Source organism: Argentina anserina, chromosome 5, assembly GCF_933775445.1.
Source record: "Argentina anserina chromosome 5, drPotAnse1.1, whole genome shotgun sequence".
Classification (NCBI taxonomy): Eukaryota; Viridiplantae; Streptophyta; class Magnoliopsida; order Rosales; family Rosaceae; genus Argentina; species Argentina anserina.
This window is the reverse complement of record NC_065876.1, coordinates 9860185-9880461: the sequence shown is the minus strand read 5'-3', so window position 1 is coordinate 9880461 and position 20277 is coordinate 9860185. Positions and strand designations below refer to the sequence as shown.

General features: G+C 37.1%; 2 protein-coding genes across 4 annotated transcripts; one reads left to right on the top strand and one right to left on the bottom strand.

Annotated features, from left to right (window-relative positions):
- Nucleotides 1–5117: 5117 nt before the first annotated feature.
- Nucleotides 5118–9709, top strand: LOC126794051 (protein NRT1/ PTR FAMILY 6.3). Its single transcript, XM_050520696.1, has 5 exons — nucleotides 5118–5342; nucleotides 5437–5614; nucleotides 5736–5775; nucleotides 6172–6743; nucleotides 8600–9709. The coding sequence occupies exons 1-5, from the start codon at nucleotides 5228–5230 to the stop codon at nucleotides 9468–9470; spliced, it is 1776 nt and encodes a 591-aa protein (XP_050376653.1). The 5' UTR covers nucleotides 5118–5227; the 3' UTR covers nucleotides 9471–9709.
- Nucleotides 9710–11391: 1682 nt separating this feature from the next.
- Nucleotides 11392–19024, bottom strand: LOC126794048 (oxysterol-binding protein-related protein 2A). Of its 3 annotated transcripts, none has more exons than XM_050520691.1 (11): nucleotides 18525–19024; nucleotides 17232–17588; nucleotides 15993–16089; nucleotides 14857–15299; nucleotides 14363–14518; nucleotides 13870–14037; nucleotides 13622–13762; nucleotides 13067–13282; nucleotides 12840–12953; nucleotides 12364–12550; nucleotides 11392–11680 (listed from the first exon to the last, which is right to left on the bottom strand). In XM_050520691.1, the coding sequence occupies exons 1-10, from the start codon at nucleotides 18933–18935 to the stop codon at nucleotides 12377–12379; spliced, it is 2277 nt and encodes a 758-aa protein (XP_050376648.1). In that variant the 5' UTR covers nucleotides 18936–19024; the 3' UTR covers nucleotides 11392–11680; nucleotides 12364–12376. The 3 variants fall into 3 exon arrangements, 2 of the variants coding, with proteins under 2 accessions (XP_050376648.1, XP_050376649.1); XM_050520692.1 differs by lacking the exon at nucleotides 18525–19024 and adding an exon at nucleotides 17750–17980; XR_007672115.1 differs by lacking the exon at nucleotides 11392–11680 and having other exon boundaries at nucleotides 12515–12550; nucleotides 12840–12989.
- Nucleotides 19025–20277: the final 1253 nt, after the last annotated feature.

The following is a 20277-nucleotide window of genomic DNA, read 5'->3' as shown; positions in this document are numbered from 1 at the left end:
TGGCAATATTCAGTGGTACTTTCTTCCAATTACCATTTGACACTCCAAATTTAATTTAAAAATATATATAAGCTATTTTATCAAAGATTATTTTAGTTTTTTTTTTCTAAAACCATACACGCTACACTCTAATACCCTAAACTTTAAACTCTATACCCTAAATCCTAAATCTTATATTCTAAAACTCTATATCCTAAATTCTAAACTCTAAACATAAACCCGAAATTCAAGTTCAAAATCATCAATACCCATGAATGTCATTTCACAAATAATAAAAATATGTAAAATTATAATTTTAATATAATAAATTCATGTATCAATATGTAACAGGTGAAAAGTATCACTTGATATTGCCACGTTATTCTCAAAAAGTATCAAAACCCTAAATTTGGTAGTTGGAGATCGATGGGTTCCATTCTATGATTTGGATGACACCCCCGCCCTCTTGCATGACACCCCAAAACGGCCGGCATAATCCTCTATTTCCGATTTTATTCCAAATTGTCAATTCCACAACCAATCCACTTCTCTCAAATCATATATGAAAATTATGATGTATATAAACCCCGACTATTTAAATATTCAAGTAAGTAGAACCATATGTTGTCAGAAATCCCATGACTATTGGAAATTTGGAATCTGTGGCAGTGGAAGACTGTAGCCTCTCAATTCTCAATCAGCCGACCAACTAATAGAGGTACTCGGAGCAGTAATGGCATCCTTTGTGGACTTAAAAGTGTAGTTGGAATACAACCTCACTTCAATATGAAAATTAAGTTCTAAACTCTGCTCAAGTCCATACCTTAATAATTCATCAATTTTTAGGTCTTAACAGGCCAAATATCAAACGTAACAACTACGTCTAGCTAGTCATTGCCACATAATGTATGCATGGTATTATATCATGACCGGGTCGGATAAGTTATTTATTTTGGTTCTACATTGTAAAATTTAACCAAATATTAGAAACATCTACCATGTGTTAATGCAAAATTAACAGGAATACATTTATAGTTAAGTTGTCAAATGAGTCCTCGAGTTATTAATGTACATTTATCGGTACAGAAGTAGCTACTAGCGGTAGTTAGTTAAATTGTTTTAAAATTATTCATTCATACTTTCACTTTTTTTTTATCAATTTAGACTTATAAAGTTATTTAATAGGCCTAAATCTAATAATTTAGTATATATATTCCACTTGTACACAATATGAGCTTGAATTATCTATGAGTTTATAAGAATCTGGATCACTTCCTCCTATGAGCTATGAAGCCATATTACTTTATCTTACAAATCATCAATTTTGAAATCACTACGCATGCATGCTATTCAGTCCATGTTGCTTAGTGTTCTTCTCAATTAGTTACATTGGTCTTCCCAATTTATGAGAGAACCTTTAGCAAATATAACATACATCACTATCCTCTTAATCTAAGGAAACGGATGCTATGCACCCACGAGCATCCACAACAGCAGATCTGAACCGCCCATTTTAACACTTGGCTTTATCAATTAGTTGGGCGTTAATTGCTTTGTTAGTTTGGCGAGTGAGGATCGAGAAAGAGAAGGGGAAAAAATAGAGTTGAAACAGTTCAATCCCCAAATTTGCTAAAGTGGTTTGCTGAACTTGCTCTCGTGTTCTCTCCCAATTTCATCCCTTTCTCTCCAAATTTCATTTCTTGAACCCATCTATATGTTTTTGCCCATGCCTCCATCCTTGCTGAAGTCGGAATTGATAGACATGTAGATGAAAACGGTTCGGCTTTCCTTGCGTGTTTTGGATTGAAAGATTGCTCATCGATTTTAGATTCTAAAAGAAGAAGATTTGGTTATCCGATTACCACTATTGATGCATGTTGGAGTCAATTCCTCCATATTTGATCTTTTGGTTTGAATCCCAAATTTGGTTATGAGTTAATTTGTCTAGGGGTGTTAATCGGTGTGAATGGTGCGGTTTATAGATGATACCGAACACCAAACCGTTCTATTTATTCGGTTTGGTTCGGTTTGGTTTTTCACTTTTTTTTTTCAAAAACCAATTGTGTTCGGTTCGGTTTAGTTTAGTTTTGCTCTGGTTTATATCGGTTTTTCTTTCGGTTATTTTGTAAAAAAAATCGGAGTTTCTTTCCTTGTCTATCTACTTGATTCTTAACGTTCCTTTTCATGCAGACAAATTTGCAAAATTCTATTTACAAGATATAGTTGCTTCACAAATGCATACAATTGCAAAAAGCCACTAAACAAGTTATACTACATTAGTAGGCATGTTGTGGTTCCAATATCTAAAATTCAAAATATTAAATTTTGACCGTCAGATGTGATCAGCATATTTAAATATGGATATGATAAAAAATTCATCTAATTTTGATAAAATTTGGGTCTCGATCGATGTGGTCAACATTAACTTAATTTCATCTAATTAAGTGTGAATTCGTTCTTACCCTCTCCTTGACTATTTTTTGTGGATTCTTTCACGCACACACTCTCACATATATGTGATGTAGCAGCTCGTATAAAATTTTCAAAAATTTTACCTTCCAGGGATAGGGCTACCCATAGGCTCATAGGGGATAATAAGCGTAAAAAGGGTTGACCGCCTTGATCGGGACACAAACGTTATCGAAAAATATGTGATTTTTTTACCATAACCATATTTCACTATACGTAACGCATCATGCGGACAGATTTGCAAAATTATTTTTATAATATATAGTTGCTTCACAAATGCATACATTTCAAAAGGCCACTAAACAAGTTATACCACATTAGTAGGCATGTTGTGGTTCCAATGTCTAAAATTCAAAATATTAAATTTTGACCGTCAGATGTGATCAGCATATTTAAATACGGATATGGTAAAAAATTCATCTAATTTTGATAAAATTTGGGTCTCGATCGATGTGGTCAACATTAACTTAATTTCATCTAATTAAGTGTGAATTCGTTCTTACCCCCTCCTTCTTCACTAGTTTTGGTGGATTCTTTCACGCACACACTCTCATATATATGTGATGTAGCAACTCGTGTAAAAGTTTCAAAAATTTTACCTTCCAGGGATAGGGCTACCCATAGGCTCATAGGGGATAATAAGCGTAAAAAGGGTTGACCGCCTTGATCGGGACACAAACGTTATCGAAAATATGTGATTTTTTTACCATAACCATATTTCACTATACGTAACGCATCATGCGGACATATTTGCAAAATTCTATTTATAATATATAGTTGCTTCACAAATGCATACATTTGCAAAAAGCCACTAAACAAGTTATACCACATTAGTAGACATGTTGTGGTTCCAATGTCTAAAATTCAAAATATTAAATTTTGACCGTCATATGTGATCATCATATTTAAATACGGATATGGTAAAAAATTCATCTAATTTTGATAATATTTGGGTCTTGATCGATGTGATTAACATTAACTTAATTTCATCTAATTAAGTGAATTTGTTCTTTCCCCCTCCTTCTTGACTAGTTTTGGTGGATTTTTTCATGCACACACTCTCACATATATGTGATGTAGCAGCTCGTGTAAAATTTTCAAAAATTTTACCTTCCAGGGATAAGGCTACCCATAGGCCCATAGGGGATAATAGGCGTAAAAAGGGTTGACCGCCTCGATCGGAACATAAACGTTATCGAAAATATGTGATTTTTTTACCATAACCATATTTCACTATACGTAACGCATCATGCGGACAGATTTGCAAAATTCTATTTATAAGATATAATTGCTTCACAAATGCATACATTTGCAAAAAAAACCACTAAACAAGTTATACCACATTACTAGACATGTTGTGGTTCCAATATCTAAAATTCAAATTATTAAATTTCGACCGTCGGATGTGATCAGCATATATAAATACAGATATGGTAAAAAAAATTCACCGAATTTTGATAAAGTTTGGGTCTCTATCGATAACATATTTAATTATGTATATTAAATATATCTATAAATAATATAATTTTTTTATAATATATATATATATATATATTCGGTTTTTCGGTTCGGTTTCGGTTTCCAAACATCCGAAACCAAAACCACACCAAATTTTTTGATTTGGTGCGGTTTTTTTGCGGTTTGGTGCGGTTTTTTTTTCCGGTTTTTTTCGGTTATGGTTCAGTTATTTTTCGGTTTTCGGTTTTCAATTAACACCCCTAAATTTGTCCATGCTTGATCATGTAAAACTAGAAATTAGCTTTCTTTATGGTAATTGGGTATTGATTGATCTGATAACAGATTAAACAGAGGAAGAGGAGAAAACATGAGATGGGTAGAAATTCAGAACTGAAATTCAGTGTTGCAACTCGGAATAACGCAGAAATTAGAATATATCAATTTTTGATGTTTACTGGTTTTTTTTTTTTAGAACTTTTGAATTTTGTTACTGGGTTTTGAATGATCATTCATTTTTTTGGCTGTAAGTTTCTGGAAAATATAAAGAATTGAGAAGAGGAAGCTAAGGAGCAAAGAAAGAACACATATGGGATAAGAAGAACACTGCACGTGGTCTTCTTTGGATAACGATTTGAAGGGGCGCGTGGTTGGAACGCGCTTTTAGTTTATGATGGTGCCCCTACTCTAGCGGTGCGTGGAATAGGCTCTCATTAATCTAATCAGTACAGTGTGCCTTGTTATGTTGGCATGTTGGTTTGTAATGGTATATATCATGCTCAAATTCCATGTGGTGAATAATATTTGACTCGACATGTCCGTCATCATACCTGTATATTCAGTAGAGTATATATTCAAATACAAGATACATATCTTTTATACCACGCTTATCAGCCATTGGATCACAATTTCATGGAATGATCATCTTGTCCTACTCCTACATGTGTGAGATCACATCAAGCTACAGGGGTTGGTTCATAATTTGTTTTTATTTTTTAAATGGGTTCATAAACTTATTTCGGTATGTGTCTATGGTGTAAAGTATGATATAACACATACCTAATCCAATGTTTTATATTTAAAATATAATCCCACATTATTCAAAACAAGAAAAATATTAATTTAGGGTTAACCCCATTCCATTTCCATCTATGCAAGCTAGGTGTGTGCTATGAGCTCTCACTATAAAAAGGCCACAAGCCCTTCATCGATTTTGCCATTGTCAATACAAGTGACAAAGAACATTTGACCTGAGGCTGCAGCAGCAAGCAAGTTAAAACAGCTTAGTTTGAGTACTGGAGCTCGATCAAAACTATATAGGGCCATGACTACCCTCCCGGAAACTGAAGGGAAAACCCTCCCAGATGCCTGGGACTACCAGGGCCAGCCTGCCGACCGGTCTACCACCGGCGGCTGGACTTCTGCCTCCATGATTCTAGGTATATATGAAATTACTTTGAGTTTGGATATAACACCATTCTCCTTTTAATTTCCAAGTGTCTGATCGGGAGTTGGTTTCTGTTTGATTCACAGGTGGAGAAGCTTGTGAGAGGTTAACGACGCTGGGAATCGCGGTGAACTTAGTGACGTATCTGACCGGTACCATGCACCTGGGCAATGCTACCTCTGCAAATACCGTCACCAACTTTCTCGGTACTTCTTTTATGCTCTGCTTGCTCGGAGGCTTTATCGCCGACACCTTTCTCGGAAGGTAATTAGTGTTTGGTTCACTTGGTTAATTGTAATGAATTATTGCGCGTACGTTATTCTCACCCTATTGGGTGTCTGGCTCGAATCTCCTCAAATGATTGATGGTTTTTCTGGCTTGATAGGTACCTCACCATTGCCATCTTTGCCACCGTTCAAGCAAGTGTAAGCAAAAGTCCAACCTACCACTCCTATCCATCAATAACTCTTCCTTCAAGAGTACCCTCACCCACATAATTACCGACCTACTTAATTAGTGTATCAGAAATGTTGTCTTAGCCATACATGGCATTCACGTTGTCTGGTGAATCAATCAGAACCACCGGTTACCTAGATTCATGTTGGTTTTGATTGAGGTTCAACAACGCATAATAAATTCTAATTTATGACAATTGACAAGATAACATTACTTTGACAATTGTCAATTTTTTTCCGATATGGTCAAGTTTTATATGTTATAAATTGAACAATAATGAATTAAAAAGGGAAATATAAAATCAAAAGTGAAGTAAACTTTTTTAACTTTTTTTTGTCACTAATTTTTTTTGTTTTGGTTAATAGGGGGTGACAATATTGACAATCTCCACCGTAATCCCTAGCCTCCGACCACCCAAATGCACAGCCTTCTCCGACACATCTTGCATTCCTGCAAGCGGCAAGCAGCTAACGGTTCTTTACCTGGCACTGTACCTCACCGCCCTCGGCACCGGTGGCCTTAAATCGAGTGTTTCTGGCTTTGGCTCGGACCAGTTTGATGACTCGAACAAAGTAGAAAGAAAACAAATGACAAACTTCTTTAACTGGTTCTTCTTCTTCATAAGCATAGGCTCACTAGCTGCTGTCACCATTCTTGTATACATCCAAGACAACTTGGGAAGACAATGGGGGTACGGAATCTGTGCCTGTGCAATTGTCTTAGGCCTCGTTGTGTTCTTGGCCGGCACGAGACGATACCGTTTCAAGAAACTGGTGGGAAGCCCTTTGACACAGATTGCGACGGTGTTCGTGGCGGCGTGGAAGAAGAGGAACATGGAAGTGCCGTCGGACTTGTCGTTGCTGTATAACGTTGATGACACTGATTATGGACTGAAGAAGAAGAAGAAGCAGAAATTGCCCCATTCCAAACAGTTCTGGTTAGCGTTTCTTCGATCATCATACCTTTTTTACATATCTCAACTAACTATTTAACTGTATCAACTGTTTTTTTTTGGTAATTATATTTATATATGTTTTAATCTTGGTTTTCTTGAGCTTTTGATTTGTTTTATTTACTTTTTATTTTAGTTGGAAGCGGATTTTTCTTGTCAGCTAAATAACCTGAAATGTTTTAATATCAGCTACGGTTGATACCATGCAACATAACACTTGATAGCATTTGTGAAATATTAATTATGTACATTTTCCTCTATGTTGTTAAAATTTTTTGATAGGTATCTGTGAATGAGTCCGAATTCAACTTGCTTAGACCTATGATAATAAATGAATACAGATTTTCAACTTATCTGCAGCTCATGCACTTTTAAAATTAGTCTGGCCAGGTTATCCATAGCTGTCTACTGAATATGTAAATCAAAACAAGAATGAAGGCAACCTTTAGATAACCTCACGTTTATATCAAAGATGATGGAGAATTATTAGAGAGTATTCATGATGGTTTTCATATATTTTTCCAAATCCAACTATTGTCGAATTTAGACGTGACAAGCCGAGGCATCATCAGAGAGAGTATCTAGACAGATGACTGATTTTGTTTGACTACGTTCATAATGCTCTAACCCCAATCATTTCTGCAATTCTCATATATGCAGCTAACTCGATTGTGATATCCCTTATCATAGAAAACGCGCTCTGTATTTTTTAGAAAAAAAAATCATATGCATTTAATCTTGATCATGTCTGCATCACAGATATGTTGCTATTTGATATCACTATATGATTTCATCCAAAAATCCAATTCACATGCAAATGCTACTTGAAGCTAGCTAGCTATGTCATATATGCAAGCAGAAGAACGCAGCTAGCTAGGTCTAGTAAAACATATGATTAATTAAGAATTTAGGGTTGGAGTAGGACTAGACGAGTATACTCAATAATGATGTAGTTTAATCTAATAACATACCATGATGGTCGACACAACATTTAGTAAAACATGTCCGATATATATATAAACTGCATGTCTTTCCAGATCGAGGAAGAGAAAAGAAAAACTTGTATTGTAGGGAGTGGGGGGATGTAAGTTGTTTGGTGCCAGTGGTACGTTTCATTGGTTTCAAGTGGTGCTATAATTCATAACAAGATCTCGACTCAAAATATCATCATATATATCACGAGAGCCAGGGGTCGGTTTGTCCTATAAATCGGTCATCACGCTTCTTGGCTTGGACTTGGACAGCATCCTCCCAGTTCTTACTTCCCCCAAGCTGTGGAGCTTTGATCGAATCAGTCACGGACATATATGTTAGCTTAGCTTGAATATTCCACTGCATGCTGGCTCTGTTCCCTTTCATTACATTACATACATACTCTAATTGATACTCTTGCAATATCTTTCAAATAAATTTCTGCATATTATATATATATATATATATATATATATATATATATATATTCTACTCTTTGGCCAGGTTAGTTTGTCACCCAAAACTGGCAACAGAGAATAAATCCCAACAAAAAAATCATTATTTCTGATTCTGCATGTGATTTAGCTTCACCAGATACCACTTTGTGCATCTTCACATGACCAACCATGTTTGTAAACAGAATCTCTATGCAACTTAAAAAATGTTTTGCTTTGATTCTCAAATACTACGTTTTGTTATTACTTAGTAGTCAAATCAAGACATTTTCCCAAATAATAGGGATAAATTATAGTGATGAATTAATTATGGTGAACTGGTGATTGTTATCAATTGTTGACTCATTTTTGGAATCAATTGTTTGTTAATAAGCAGTGCTATGTTAGTAATGAATCTCTTAATTTCTCGTACAGTTTCTTGGATAAGGCAGCAATCAAGATTCCGGAAAGTGCCAGCAGCACTACAGTGATCTCAAACAAGTGGAGTTTATCAACCCTAACTGATGTTGAAGAAGTCAAAATGATAATCCGAATGCTACCGATTTGGGCCACCACAATTTTATTTTGGACAGTCTATGCTCAAATGACTACGTTCTCAGTTTCACAAGCAACCTCCATGGACCGTAAAATTGGTTCATTTCAAATCCCACCTGCCTCTCTCACTGTTTTCTTTGTAGGCAGCATTCTCTTGACGGTCCCAGTTTATGATAAAATCATAGTTCCAGTGGCAAGAAAGGTACTTAAAAACCCCCAAGGACTAACCCCATTGCAGAGAATTGGGGTTGGTCTAGTGCTCTCAATCTTTGCCATGGTGGCAGCAGCACTCACAGAGCTAAAGCGCTTGAGTGCCGCACGATCTAATGGGCTGACGGATAATCCGGCAGCCGAGATCCCGTTAAGCGTCTTCTGGCTAGTCCCACAATTTTTCCTAGTGGGATCAGGAGAGGCCTTCACTTACATTGGCCAACTTGACTTTTTTCTGAGGGAGTGTCCCAAGGGGATGAAGACTATGAGCACAGGACTGTTTTTGAGCACCCTTTCACTAGGATTTTTCTTCAGCTCACTTTTGGTGACCTTAGTGCATAAGGTGACTGGGGATAGGAAGCCATGGCTTGCAGATAATCTTAATCAGGGAAAGCTTTATGATTTTTACTGGCTTTTGGCAATTTTGAGTGCTCTGAATCTGCTGATTTATTTGGCTTGTGCCAAATGGTATGTGTACAAGGACAAGAGGCTTGCTGAGGAGGGGATCGAATTGGAGGAAGTAGAGATTTGTGCCCATTAATGTAATACTTTCCAGTTGCTTGTGTATCTGGTTTGGTTTGGTTTTCTCACATAAGCATGTAAGATTTTATGTACAAAAAGAAAGAAATGAAGAATCATTAGCTTGATCACTTTTCATTCTGAAACTTTAAGATAGGTTGGATCACTAATGTAATATCAGTTGTACTATATAGTTTTCCAGTTGTTTGTGTATCTGGTTTAGTTCGTTTTTTTTTATAATTAATTTCTATTCTCACATAAGCCTGCAACTTTTTTTGGACAAAAAGAAAAAAGAAGAGTCATTAGCTTGATCGCTTTTCATTCTGAATAACTTTGAGACGGGTTGGAATCATGCAATTCGGTACCGGGGATCATGTCAGATTATTTCCTTCCTCCTTGTCACTAAAAATAGATTATCATTTAACTTCACTCAGCGTTGACGGAATTCGACCTGTGCATTGGGGTTCCACATCTATCGCATAGTTGTACATGGAAAGAAAGAGAAAGTGATTCATTCAAGGGGTATAAGAGTGATAAGTTTCCTACATTTTTTCTCCCTTCATAGAATTATCTCATTTTCCTTTGCATCTCAAATACAATATAAAAAAATTGAATGTCTTTTCTCAGGGTACTAATTTCGTGAACCAAACGAGGCTGAAATAACATTTGTTTGTGTGGACCGAATAGATTACAAAGTCCGAAAAGATGAGATTACAGAATCTCAACTCCTTAATCAGTGCTTAAACTAATAGAGTTATCATGTCACTTCAATAAAGGAGTATCTCATATACTATTTGATTCGAAAAAGATTAGGGGCTCCCAAGATTAGGATCCAAAAGATTAATATACATAGAATTTTAAAGTCACGTTGAATAAGAATCTTCAGATCAGATATGAGGTTGAGAAACCAAAGAACTTAAGAAGTGATGATCATAAACATTGGCTACATTCTTTCTTTTGCAGTGATTGAATGGGATAGGTTTATTTGCATAATCATATCAATATTTAGAATTACAAAGAAGGGGATCTTCTAAAACAAATGTCAATTAACAGAACTTGTGAACTTAATTATGCATCGAAATACTAGTTTCGTGTTACTTTCTATTATGAGTATAAATTAAACCGGGGTTGGTGGGGTTAAAAGCTTTAGGACATAACATTTTCCATAACCAATGGTATTGAGTAAAACTAAAAATATGTGCAGTTTCCATAAACATATGACTAAAGATAATGAAGACTGGCCGGGCAGCATACCTGTCAAGTGGAAACTTCACGTTATATTCCAATGGTTTTGCATTCTTGTACCAAGACTGGAAAGCATTCTTGTCATGTGGAGAGAATTCAACACAAGGAACCATCGCTCGTGCAAATGGCCAAGATCACTCTCACAATAATGCAACAACTCCAATAATAAATGATTACATTAATCTCTTTGGATCGTAGTAAATATCATATCAATAATCGAATCACCTGCAGTACTGAGTAATCTCTTTGTTTTGTAGCAAATGTCATATGACATTATTGTTGAATCTTAATGATATAATGCATTATTAGTGTGATCAGTAAATTATATAAATTCATTGACGACCTCTTCGCGCCGAGCCAACATTCAAATTTTACATGCACTCAATATCCACAATCCAATAATAGAGGATCACCACTTTGCGTCTGCATTCTTTCCTAATTATTAGCTTTGTTGCCCTTTCTATAAACGGGAGAAAGGGACTATCCAACCAGTTAGGAACCCCAAAGTTGAACACAGGTTCAAGCGTCCTCATTTACCTCTTACATCTCATTTCAATCTTCTCTTCTCTTCTCTTCTCTTTTCTTTTTCTTAATAACTTAAATGTAGATATCACTAAACGACCATTTATACTCTGCTAATGTCACATATGTACATGACGTTGTTTGCTCCTCTTCTTAAGGTGTTTTACAACTGAATGAGGATGAAATTACATCTTTCTTTTTATTGCTAAAAAGGAAAGTACAAATAATTATAGAAGTGCTGCACCAACGGTTAAGCACCCAAAGAGAGGAGAGGCTACAACATATCACAGAGAGATTAGATTGTTCGGATACTGACAAGGATAGAATTACAAGGATATATAAAACTACAATCTAACCATCTTACGGTTAAAAGGATATATAATTCTTCATTTGAGTGCCCAGGTAGGATCAGCTCCATCACAGATAGAACAGATCCAAAAATGTTCCCTAAGGCGTTTTGTGTTCCTGCATTATGAGAAAAAAAAACAAATTAGACAAAATGAATTCACATGTACTGATTCAAGAAGACTTCACAATTGTAGCACACAGGTACATGACAAATCAATATCAACGTGATGAGCATCACAGTTCAATCAGGAGAACAAACATATCCTAATGAAGGAAAAAGAGCAACACTGAGGGATTAATTTGAGTATACGTCACATAACCATTTTCTAATTTTCGATTTTCCCCAGTTTCTTCTAGGCTAAACAGTAAGAGGGGTATAAGTGGTCAAACTACGAATGGCACATAATGAGAAAACATGCTTGTGTACAAACCGACGTGGGGAACTATGTTTCAAGCTTCAAGGCCTTTGGAATGTGACATTACAGTTGATGTAACATTACTGCCACACCACCTCTCAAACACATTACACTCTTCCCATAATGAAAAATTATGAGAAGTGGTAGGCACAATACAATGGTATTCAAATATCTAAGCAGCAAATATTAGGATAATTGTGAGACATGTCCTCTTGAATGACCAAACACGAAAATCTTTGAGATCCTATCACCTTTAAGATGGGAGTATCAGATCAGGAGAGATGATATGTATAAGACGCTAAAAATCTAATGGAATGTTGGAAAAATATGTGCATGTTACCAAGTTGAGAATGTATCAGCAGCTTTGCAGAATTTAGAACGCACCTGAATGCAATCATTACACTTCTAATGAATCAAGGTCTTCATCAAATTCACCAAAAATATTTGGGCATTCATCCCATTTTCCTTGCTTCCGTGATTCCCAATAACCCCCAACATAGCGGAAAGGTCCTTCTTCACCATCTCTCTCAAACCATTTGGGTTTCCACCCATTTTCTTGTAATTTCCTCGACTGTCCAGCAAAAATTCAACGGATCAAACCAACATTAGTTCAATTTAATGATACATGTTAACTGATCATAAGCCATCCGTTAATACATGTATTTCATGAAGCATATGATACACTGATAAGTGTTCATTAAAATTTGTCTACTGAAATTTAATGGGCGCATTAATTATTGTACTGGTAAATGGAAAGAAAAAGACCGTAAAGCTGGCATTTAGATGACAAATAGAAAAAATAAACAACTAAAGCTGGTATTTAGATTGGTGTGTGCGTGTGCCAAATATGGCATACGTACCATTCTTTGCCTTCTTTCCAAACGCTGCTTCTCCGCATTCGCCATTTCATATTCTCCATTCTCCAGGTGCCGCTGGTCTGGCCTGAGTCTGGAATCCGTGGGTGGAAGCTTCTCCTTAATCCGTGATCAAATACCCAGGATCAGACAAAGCTATAAGAAACAATTAGATATGCATAAGAGGAAAATGAAAATGCATATGAACAATTGATGTACTACATCATGTCTACCTGCAGCCCAGGTGTTAGCTCGTTCAGTGTGATAGCGAACGACGTTAAGTTATACCGTGTGATATTGGGAGGCTTACTTCCTTTCCACAACAAGGAAGCATCTGATAAATTTGGCTTTCCACCCACTTCACCATTAAAATAATACATGCTGTCATCCCACTTCCCAAATAGTGTAGCAACCTTTTTCCCCATGACGTCTTCAACAAATCCATGGACCTGTGTGGATAATTTATACGTGCAATTAATCCAATAATTATCATGAAGTGTGTGGCACAATATTGACAACAGATGTGTGAGTTTTTCAGACTCATCAGATGAGTACGGCACTGAGCATGTTTCAAAGTTTTCTATGTCTTGGCATATAATTCTATGTAAGTAATATATACGTGAATTTATTGCAGCAATTTACATGAAGAGTGGGGCATGATAAAGACCAAAGAATGTGTGGGGTTTTCAGATTCAACAGATGAGTAAAGCAGTCAGCATGTTCATCATTTTCTACCACATAGCACATTAATGTCAGAATAGGTACCCAAAAAAAAGTTACCCACTAACCTGGTGAGGATTTCGGTCAAGAATGGATTGCTCTTTGAATTTCAGTTTGCACGAAAACTCACGATTACCCCGTATGTGCATTGTACCATGGTGGTCACAATAAAGTTTACCGAGAATGAGATTATATATGTTTGTTGTGACCTGTCAAATGGAATGCAAACGATTTTGGCATGACCGGAAAAAGATACTAATAAAGGTTCAAATGAGGAGTTGCTATAGAGGGACACAGAAACACACGGTAATCCCACCTTGCTCCACTGGAAAATTTCGCCGTCATCAAACTCCACGCTTAAAACTCCAACAGGGTCGAGCTGAATTGATCGCCCCCAAAATTTTGAACGGAGATTGCTGTCTGCCCAGAACTTCCACCCTCTACCTTCACAGTGGCAAGCAATGAGTGTTGGGTGGTGACTGACCTGTTAAAAGTAAACCTTGTTCAACATGTTGAATCGAGTAGGATCATATTTGGAATCAGAAATTTATATAAATCAAGTTCTCAAACAACACTTTAATGTTGAGTACTTACTCTTAAATATTTTTAGAATTACTAAGAAAAATAAAAGCTCAAATAAGATTGTTGGCCGTCTCAACAAGGGGGCCAATTTTCTTTAATCTCTTTGAAAATTGATGTGTATCCAAACCAGTTTTCAATCATCATACCTTATTTCTAGTAACAGTTCCCAATGCTCATTCATTTTAGTTATTTTGATTTTTGCACTATATTTGTTGGGCTTCAAATACCTTTTCAGAGAAGAAGCGGATTCCTTTGTCAGGATAGTCTGCTTCATAAGTTTCACCTAACAAAGGATTGAATGGCTTACAGTGCCGCCCTTCTGATGATGCATAACCAGAAACCGCAAATGCAGCAACATTTAGAATCCTTTGCAGACTGTTTCCCTAGACCCAAGAAGAACGACAGTCAGCTTCGAAAAATGATTAGTCTTTGATGCATTGAGGATATTCTCCTGCACTTCTCATTCCAGTCAAAGCAAAGCTTAAATTTAACAAAATCAAAGATGCAGCAAACCTATTAACAGTTATTACACCTTTGATTGATCAACCCAGTACTACTTCCTACTAATCATTAACATTTTGAAAATAATTTTTAATTTTTATCTTTAATGTAAATATAAAACCCTAAATGTGCTCATTAAAACATTATTACCAAAATATCACAGTAAACATGCAATTGCATGATAACATACTGTTAGTTAAGAAGCACTCTTTGCTCTTACCATTTTGCCATACTCATATGCCCGATCCAGAAGATAGGAGTACTCCATGTCCTCACAACACTTCTGCAGAGATGATATTGGCTCATTAAAATACACAGGGAGACAAACTCGGGTAAGATCCTTTCCCACGTTGTCCTTAATCATAGACCAAAGGCTGACTCCTTTCTCCTTCTCAACTGGAACAGGAAGCTCTTTTCTCCTTTCAACGTGTGGATATCTAAATTCATTACTTTCCTTCAGTGTATGCATCTCCTCAACATTACTAAATTGACTTTGAGGTTTGTTGATCTTATTTGTATTATTTACAACTTGCACAGACCCACAACTTATGTTGGGTTCAGTAAAATACTCTCTTGTGTCAAAAAACGACATTTCATCATCATCTGACACTTCCTCGAGCTCTCGTTTCTCAATATCATCAGATGATTCAGTTGTGCTGCATTCTAAAAACCGAAATAGATGTTAATATTGCAAAAAACGGGAAAAACGAGCAGAAACAAAAGCTACTAAAATTTCTCTTTGGATAGAGTAATTTTGAAACACTTAAGCTTTGAAATACAAATGAGAACAGAAAGCTGATGAGTTTCTATATTACAAGTTCTTATCATAAAATTAGCCATCTTTCAATTAATAGGAACACTATATTAAAAAACCACAAACACAAAGCTAACTGTTGGAATAGGTCAAACATAACCCTATTGATTCAAAGGAAGGAGCTTACTGCTCTAACACGGATTAACAATGTAATCACCAGTATTTATTACATCTTGCATGTCTTACGGGTGTAATAAGGGTTGATCACCATTTTAGAAATTGAGATGGCATCGCGTGTGTTAGTGTAGAACAAATGTTAATGACACAATGCAACATATTGATTCCATTGTCATGATGAGGAGATTTTTTCAACCTTTAACTAAGAATGGACCTTTAGTCGAACACACAAAAAAAGTCTACCAAATTGTCTTCTTCATGTTCTATTCACAGAATTCTTTCATGATTATTTTTTACCCATTTTTTAATTTTATACACTACAATAACAACTGTTTTTAGTTCATTATACAATCAAATAATTTTTGGCATAATGAAGAAGGAAAGAAATTATTAGAAAGTTGACAGAGATAATATAAATTGTGTACCACTATATTTTCCCAGCCGCAAACTGGAAAACTCATGTTTCGTCAATTGGTATTCACCATCCTGAATTCCAGAGGCTTCAGCTTCAAAATTAGCTGCCTGCACAGGCAGAAGTAACATGCTTAGCTATAACAAAAAGCAATCAATACTATAAATTAAAGATAGCAGGTCACAAAGTAATGAAGCATAATAGAACAAACCATATAGGCCATCCAAAGAAAGAACGTCAGAGATATAAACAAAGTCACTTACAATTGACACTTAAAGCAAAAATATAATCTAACACTGTTGATTGACCACAGTTGGCAAAGCAATGACTATCGTAATGTATATGTACTCTATCTTTTACAGGAAGTTACAGACACTGGGAACCATACGACACCAAAATTAGCTGCTGTATAAAGCCAATTGTTCAGACAAAGATAGAAGTGGTTTATTTTTGAATGAAAAATTAGTTGAACTTAGCTTGCTTGCATTTATATGACATGGTTGCCAACTTAGAAAGCATGGCAAGACAAGCTTGTTAGGAAACTTCAATCCTGGTAAGTTTTCAAATTAATGCATATAAATGTGCAACACAGATATGTAACATTTTATACATATAGTAATGTCCTCTCAATTGTTAATTAAGAATACAGGTTCTGACAGATGGTAGTTGATCATTTTATCTGGCAATTTCCTTTTACGTAGCAAATTATTAGACGAAACTATTAACATGCACTCCCAGTAAGTATAGTTCTCAAGTTAGAAAGCACTTTGTCTTTGATCTACTAAGAAGATGCTTCCTTTAATTGGTGGATCCACACTGTGGGATCCACTTCAACCTAACTTATGGACAACTAACAGTAGCTATCTTCCTACCACGAATTGAGCAAATGACAGTTTCCAATTACCTGGGCTATAATAAACAAACAGCAACACAGAACAATGAGGGACATTCAATGAGATTCATCCATTCTACGCGATATTAGGAATGGCAGGAGGATGACCTTATATGATAGTCATGTAAAATGGTAAAATAATTTTCGGATATGGACAATACATTAGGCAGGCAAGAAAAATGTGACAACTAAATTCATAAACCAAACAAGAAGATATTTTGGAGCTGTTTGAAAAGAAAAGATGGTTTATCAGTTAGCATGAATCGTGGCCCTACATTATTAGATATCTTCTGTGGAACACTCTGGTATACAGATGAAGTAGCCCTCACTAGATTGCAATTGTGTATGAGAAATAGTTACCTCCAACTGTCGTAACGTGTCGAACAAATTGGACCGTTCTTCACAGAGAACCTTAAGCTGTCCTTGTAATTGAGAGAATTCTGAGAGCATTATCTGCTCACAGTCCTTTACAGTGTTCTCACTGGTTCCTGCTTCAAGTAGGCGGCTCTTCAGCCTCTCAGTAGATATAGATAAATCCGTTTGTACAAGGGAGAGATCATTCAACGATCTCAGCGGATACAGACTCCGGGTTGACGCCAAAGCTTGGAGCCAGGCCGCCCGATCACTCTTCGAATTCGTCCTTAAATGAAGAGTCTTTGTAGCAGTAAAGATGTAAAACTTCCGATCATCCGACTTGCTCTCTCTGAAAGATGAAATCTGCAAACATATATTCAATGAAAAAAAAATATCCTCAGATCATAGATCATAGCAAAATAAACATCAAATAGTGCTTTAACAGTTCCTCAGATCACAGATCATAGCAAAAAACTACATTTCCTCATATTATATGGTCAAAAACGAAATTTAAAGGCTTCTACCGGGGAACAAAATCAAAAGATACACTAGAGGATACCCAGAAAGAGAAATTCAGAACTCAAACTCGACTATAACAACCTTCCAAGCCACTAGAGCAAAAACCCGAATGAGAAAGAAACAATCTTTAATCTCAAAATGGCACCCCCACGATGATATCCAAACCCAATGAGAGACTCTACCCAGATTCCTCAAGCTTGGACTTTGTCATATCCACCAACATCAAAAACCCCCGACGTAGAAAACAACCAAGAGTATTCTCAGAATTAAAAAAAATATATACATAATCCTTATCCTAGTTTTATAAACAGTACTTATCAGCTCAAAAACTCAAATCTTAAAATAGTAAACATCCACCTAATAGTCTCAAAACTGGAGCTTATTTTTACATCACCGAAAATATCAGACCCCATTGCTCCAACGTCAAGTAATGCATAAAAAAATAAAAATAAATAAACCCTTGAAAGCAACCCCTAATAACTCAAAATCCCAGTCTCAAAGCAACCGTGGCGCGTTCCGCGCCGTACGATCACGTCTTTAGGAGGAAGAAAATGATTTGAAAGGAAGAACCATAGGATAATAACCTAGTTCTACACCGTGTTGTATACCACCCTTTAACCACCTGCTGATGTGACCCACTTGGACACTAACAGCCAGTTAAACTGTAAAAAAAAATCCAGTCTCGAGTTGAATTCCCCAAATCCCAGAACGCGACCCAACAACGCCATAGACCAGCGGTCGGTAAAAAAAAAAAAACTTGGTTCAGGGCAAAAGCTGTACCTTGAGGTGGATGACTCCAACTGTTTTATGTTGCTTCCGGCGACCGATATCGATTCTCGAGAGTCGGTGAGACGAGATCTCGCCGATGACGCGAACGCCGTCGTTTGGTTTATTGAGGAGGTTGAGATTCTCCGGCAGCCGAATCTTGGCGTAGGAGAGGACGCCGTTACGGAGAAGGAACCACCTTGATCTCCATCCCTTGCCGTAATTAGTCCATTTGTGGAGAACTCCGGCGACGGTGGCTTCAGATCCCGCCGGCCGTCCTGCATTGCCGTCCGATCCGACCGACACTGTCGCCAGGCTTGCCGGCAAGCTCCGCGTCCGAGAGAGCGACGACGCCTCCGGTGACTGGCCGCCGATGCCGCTCTCCAGCGTTATGCAGCACAGCGGGTGCATCTCCTTCACCCGCATTTTGCGCTGGTCGTCGGAAAACTGAACGCCGAATTTAAACGAGGGGAGCGATTGGGCTGATGGGATTTCTAGTTTTCCATTTGGAGAAGAAGTAACTGCAACACAGAACAAGCAATGTTATACATCAATCGCAATCGCAATCGCAATCGAAACGAAACTAAATGCAATGAAACCGAAATGCAGCTGGCATGCACAAGTCGCCACCAGAAACTAGGGTCTCGGGAACTGTGAGTGAGAGAGAAGGAGAAGGCGAATTACCTGAGAGGAGCTCTGAAACTGAGAAAGAGAGAGAGGGGAAGGGAGTAGGGGTGGGTGGGTGGGTTGGGAGAGAAAGTAGAGAGGATGAAGATGATTATTATAATGGAGGGGGCTTGCTGTTCTTGGTTTAAATTTCAATTCATTGTTTGTTTATATATTTGCTTGGATTGACGGCAAAGTATAAATATTTATTTGTAGAAATAATTGGAGTAGTCTACATTTGGGTGTAGGTTTATAGCAGTGAGGGTGGCAGAAGGGTATTTAAGTCGCGGCATTGAAAATGGAAACAGATTTCCAAGCTGGGAGTACTACTACTACAACTACAGCTAGAGAGGGACTTCGTCTTCCTCCTCTGTCCTGGCCTCTCTGCTAGCTGATGCTGAGAAGACTGAAGATATATGGGGCAGAGAGCGAAGTAGTTCTCGCGAGATGGCCGGAGCGAATGAGTTATCGCCGGGTTTGGTTTGGATCGGTGGAGGAGGAGGAAGGGATATTGATGAGAGAAGTCGGGAGCAGAAATGCAGTGGCAACTGAGGGGTGATATTAATACCATTCAATGCAGTAAATAATCAGGTTTCTCTTCTTTATTGGTGACGACAGTAAATAACCTAATCATTTCCATCCGCTGGAATGACAATCTCATTTTACACTTTAGCAAAAGATGGTTCCAACCCTTAACCGCTTCCGGCAGTCCATTGGAACCGCGCGCCGGGGCGAGGAGAAGCTACAATCATCATCACCACTCCGACGATGATGGTGATTAGACTACATGAATGGTACGGAACGTCGAGGCAATGAGACCACCGACATTCAACCAAAATACTATGGAACACCTAAAGATCCTTTAGTTATATATCGTCATTCATAGCAAAACACATCATACTATATGATGTGCACATCACTTTAATAATATGTACTGCGTAAATGTGGGATCGTAAGTACATTTAGTGGTCTTATTAGCATCTCGTATCTACTGAATACTGATAAATTATAACTATTCACCTCTCTTGGAGGCACAACGTCTTATTCAACATATTTTCGGCCAAGAAAATATTCATATGGAACACAATCCGGCAGCCAAAGG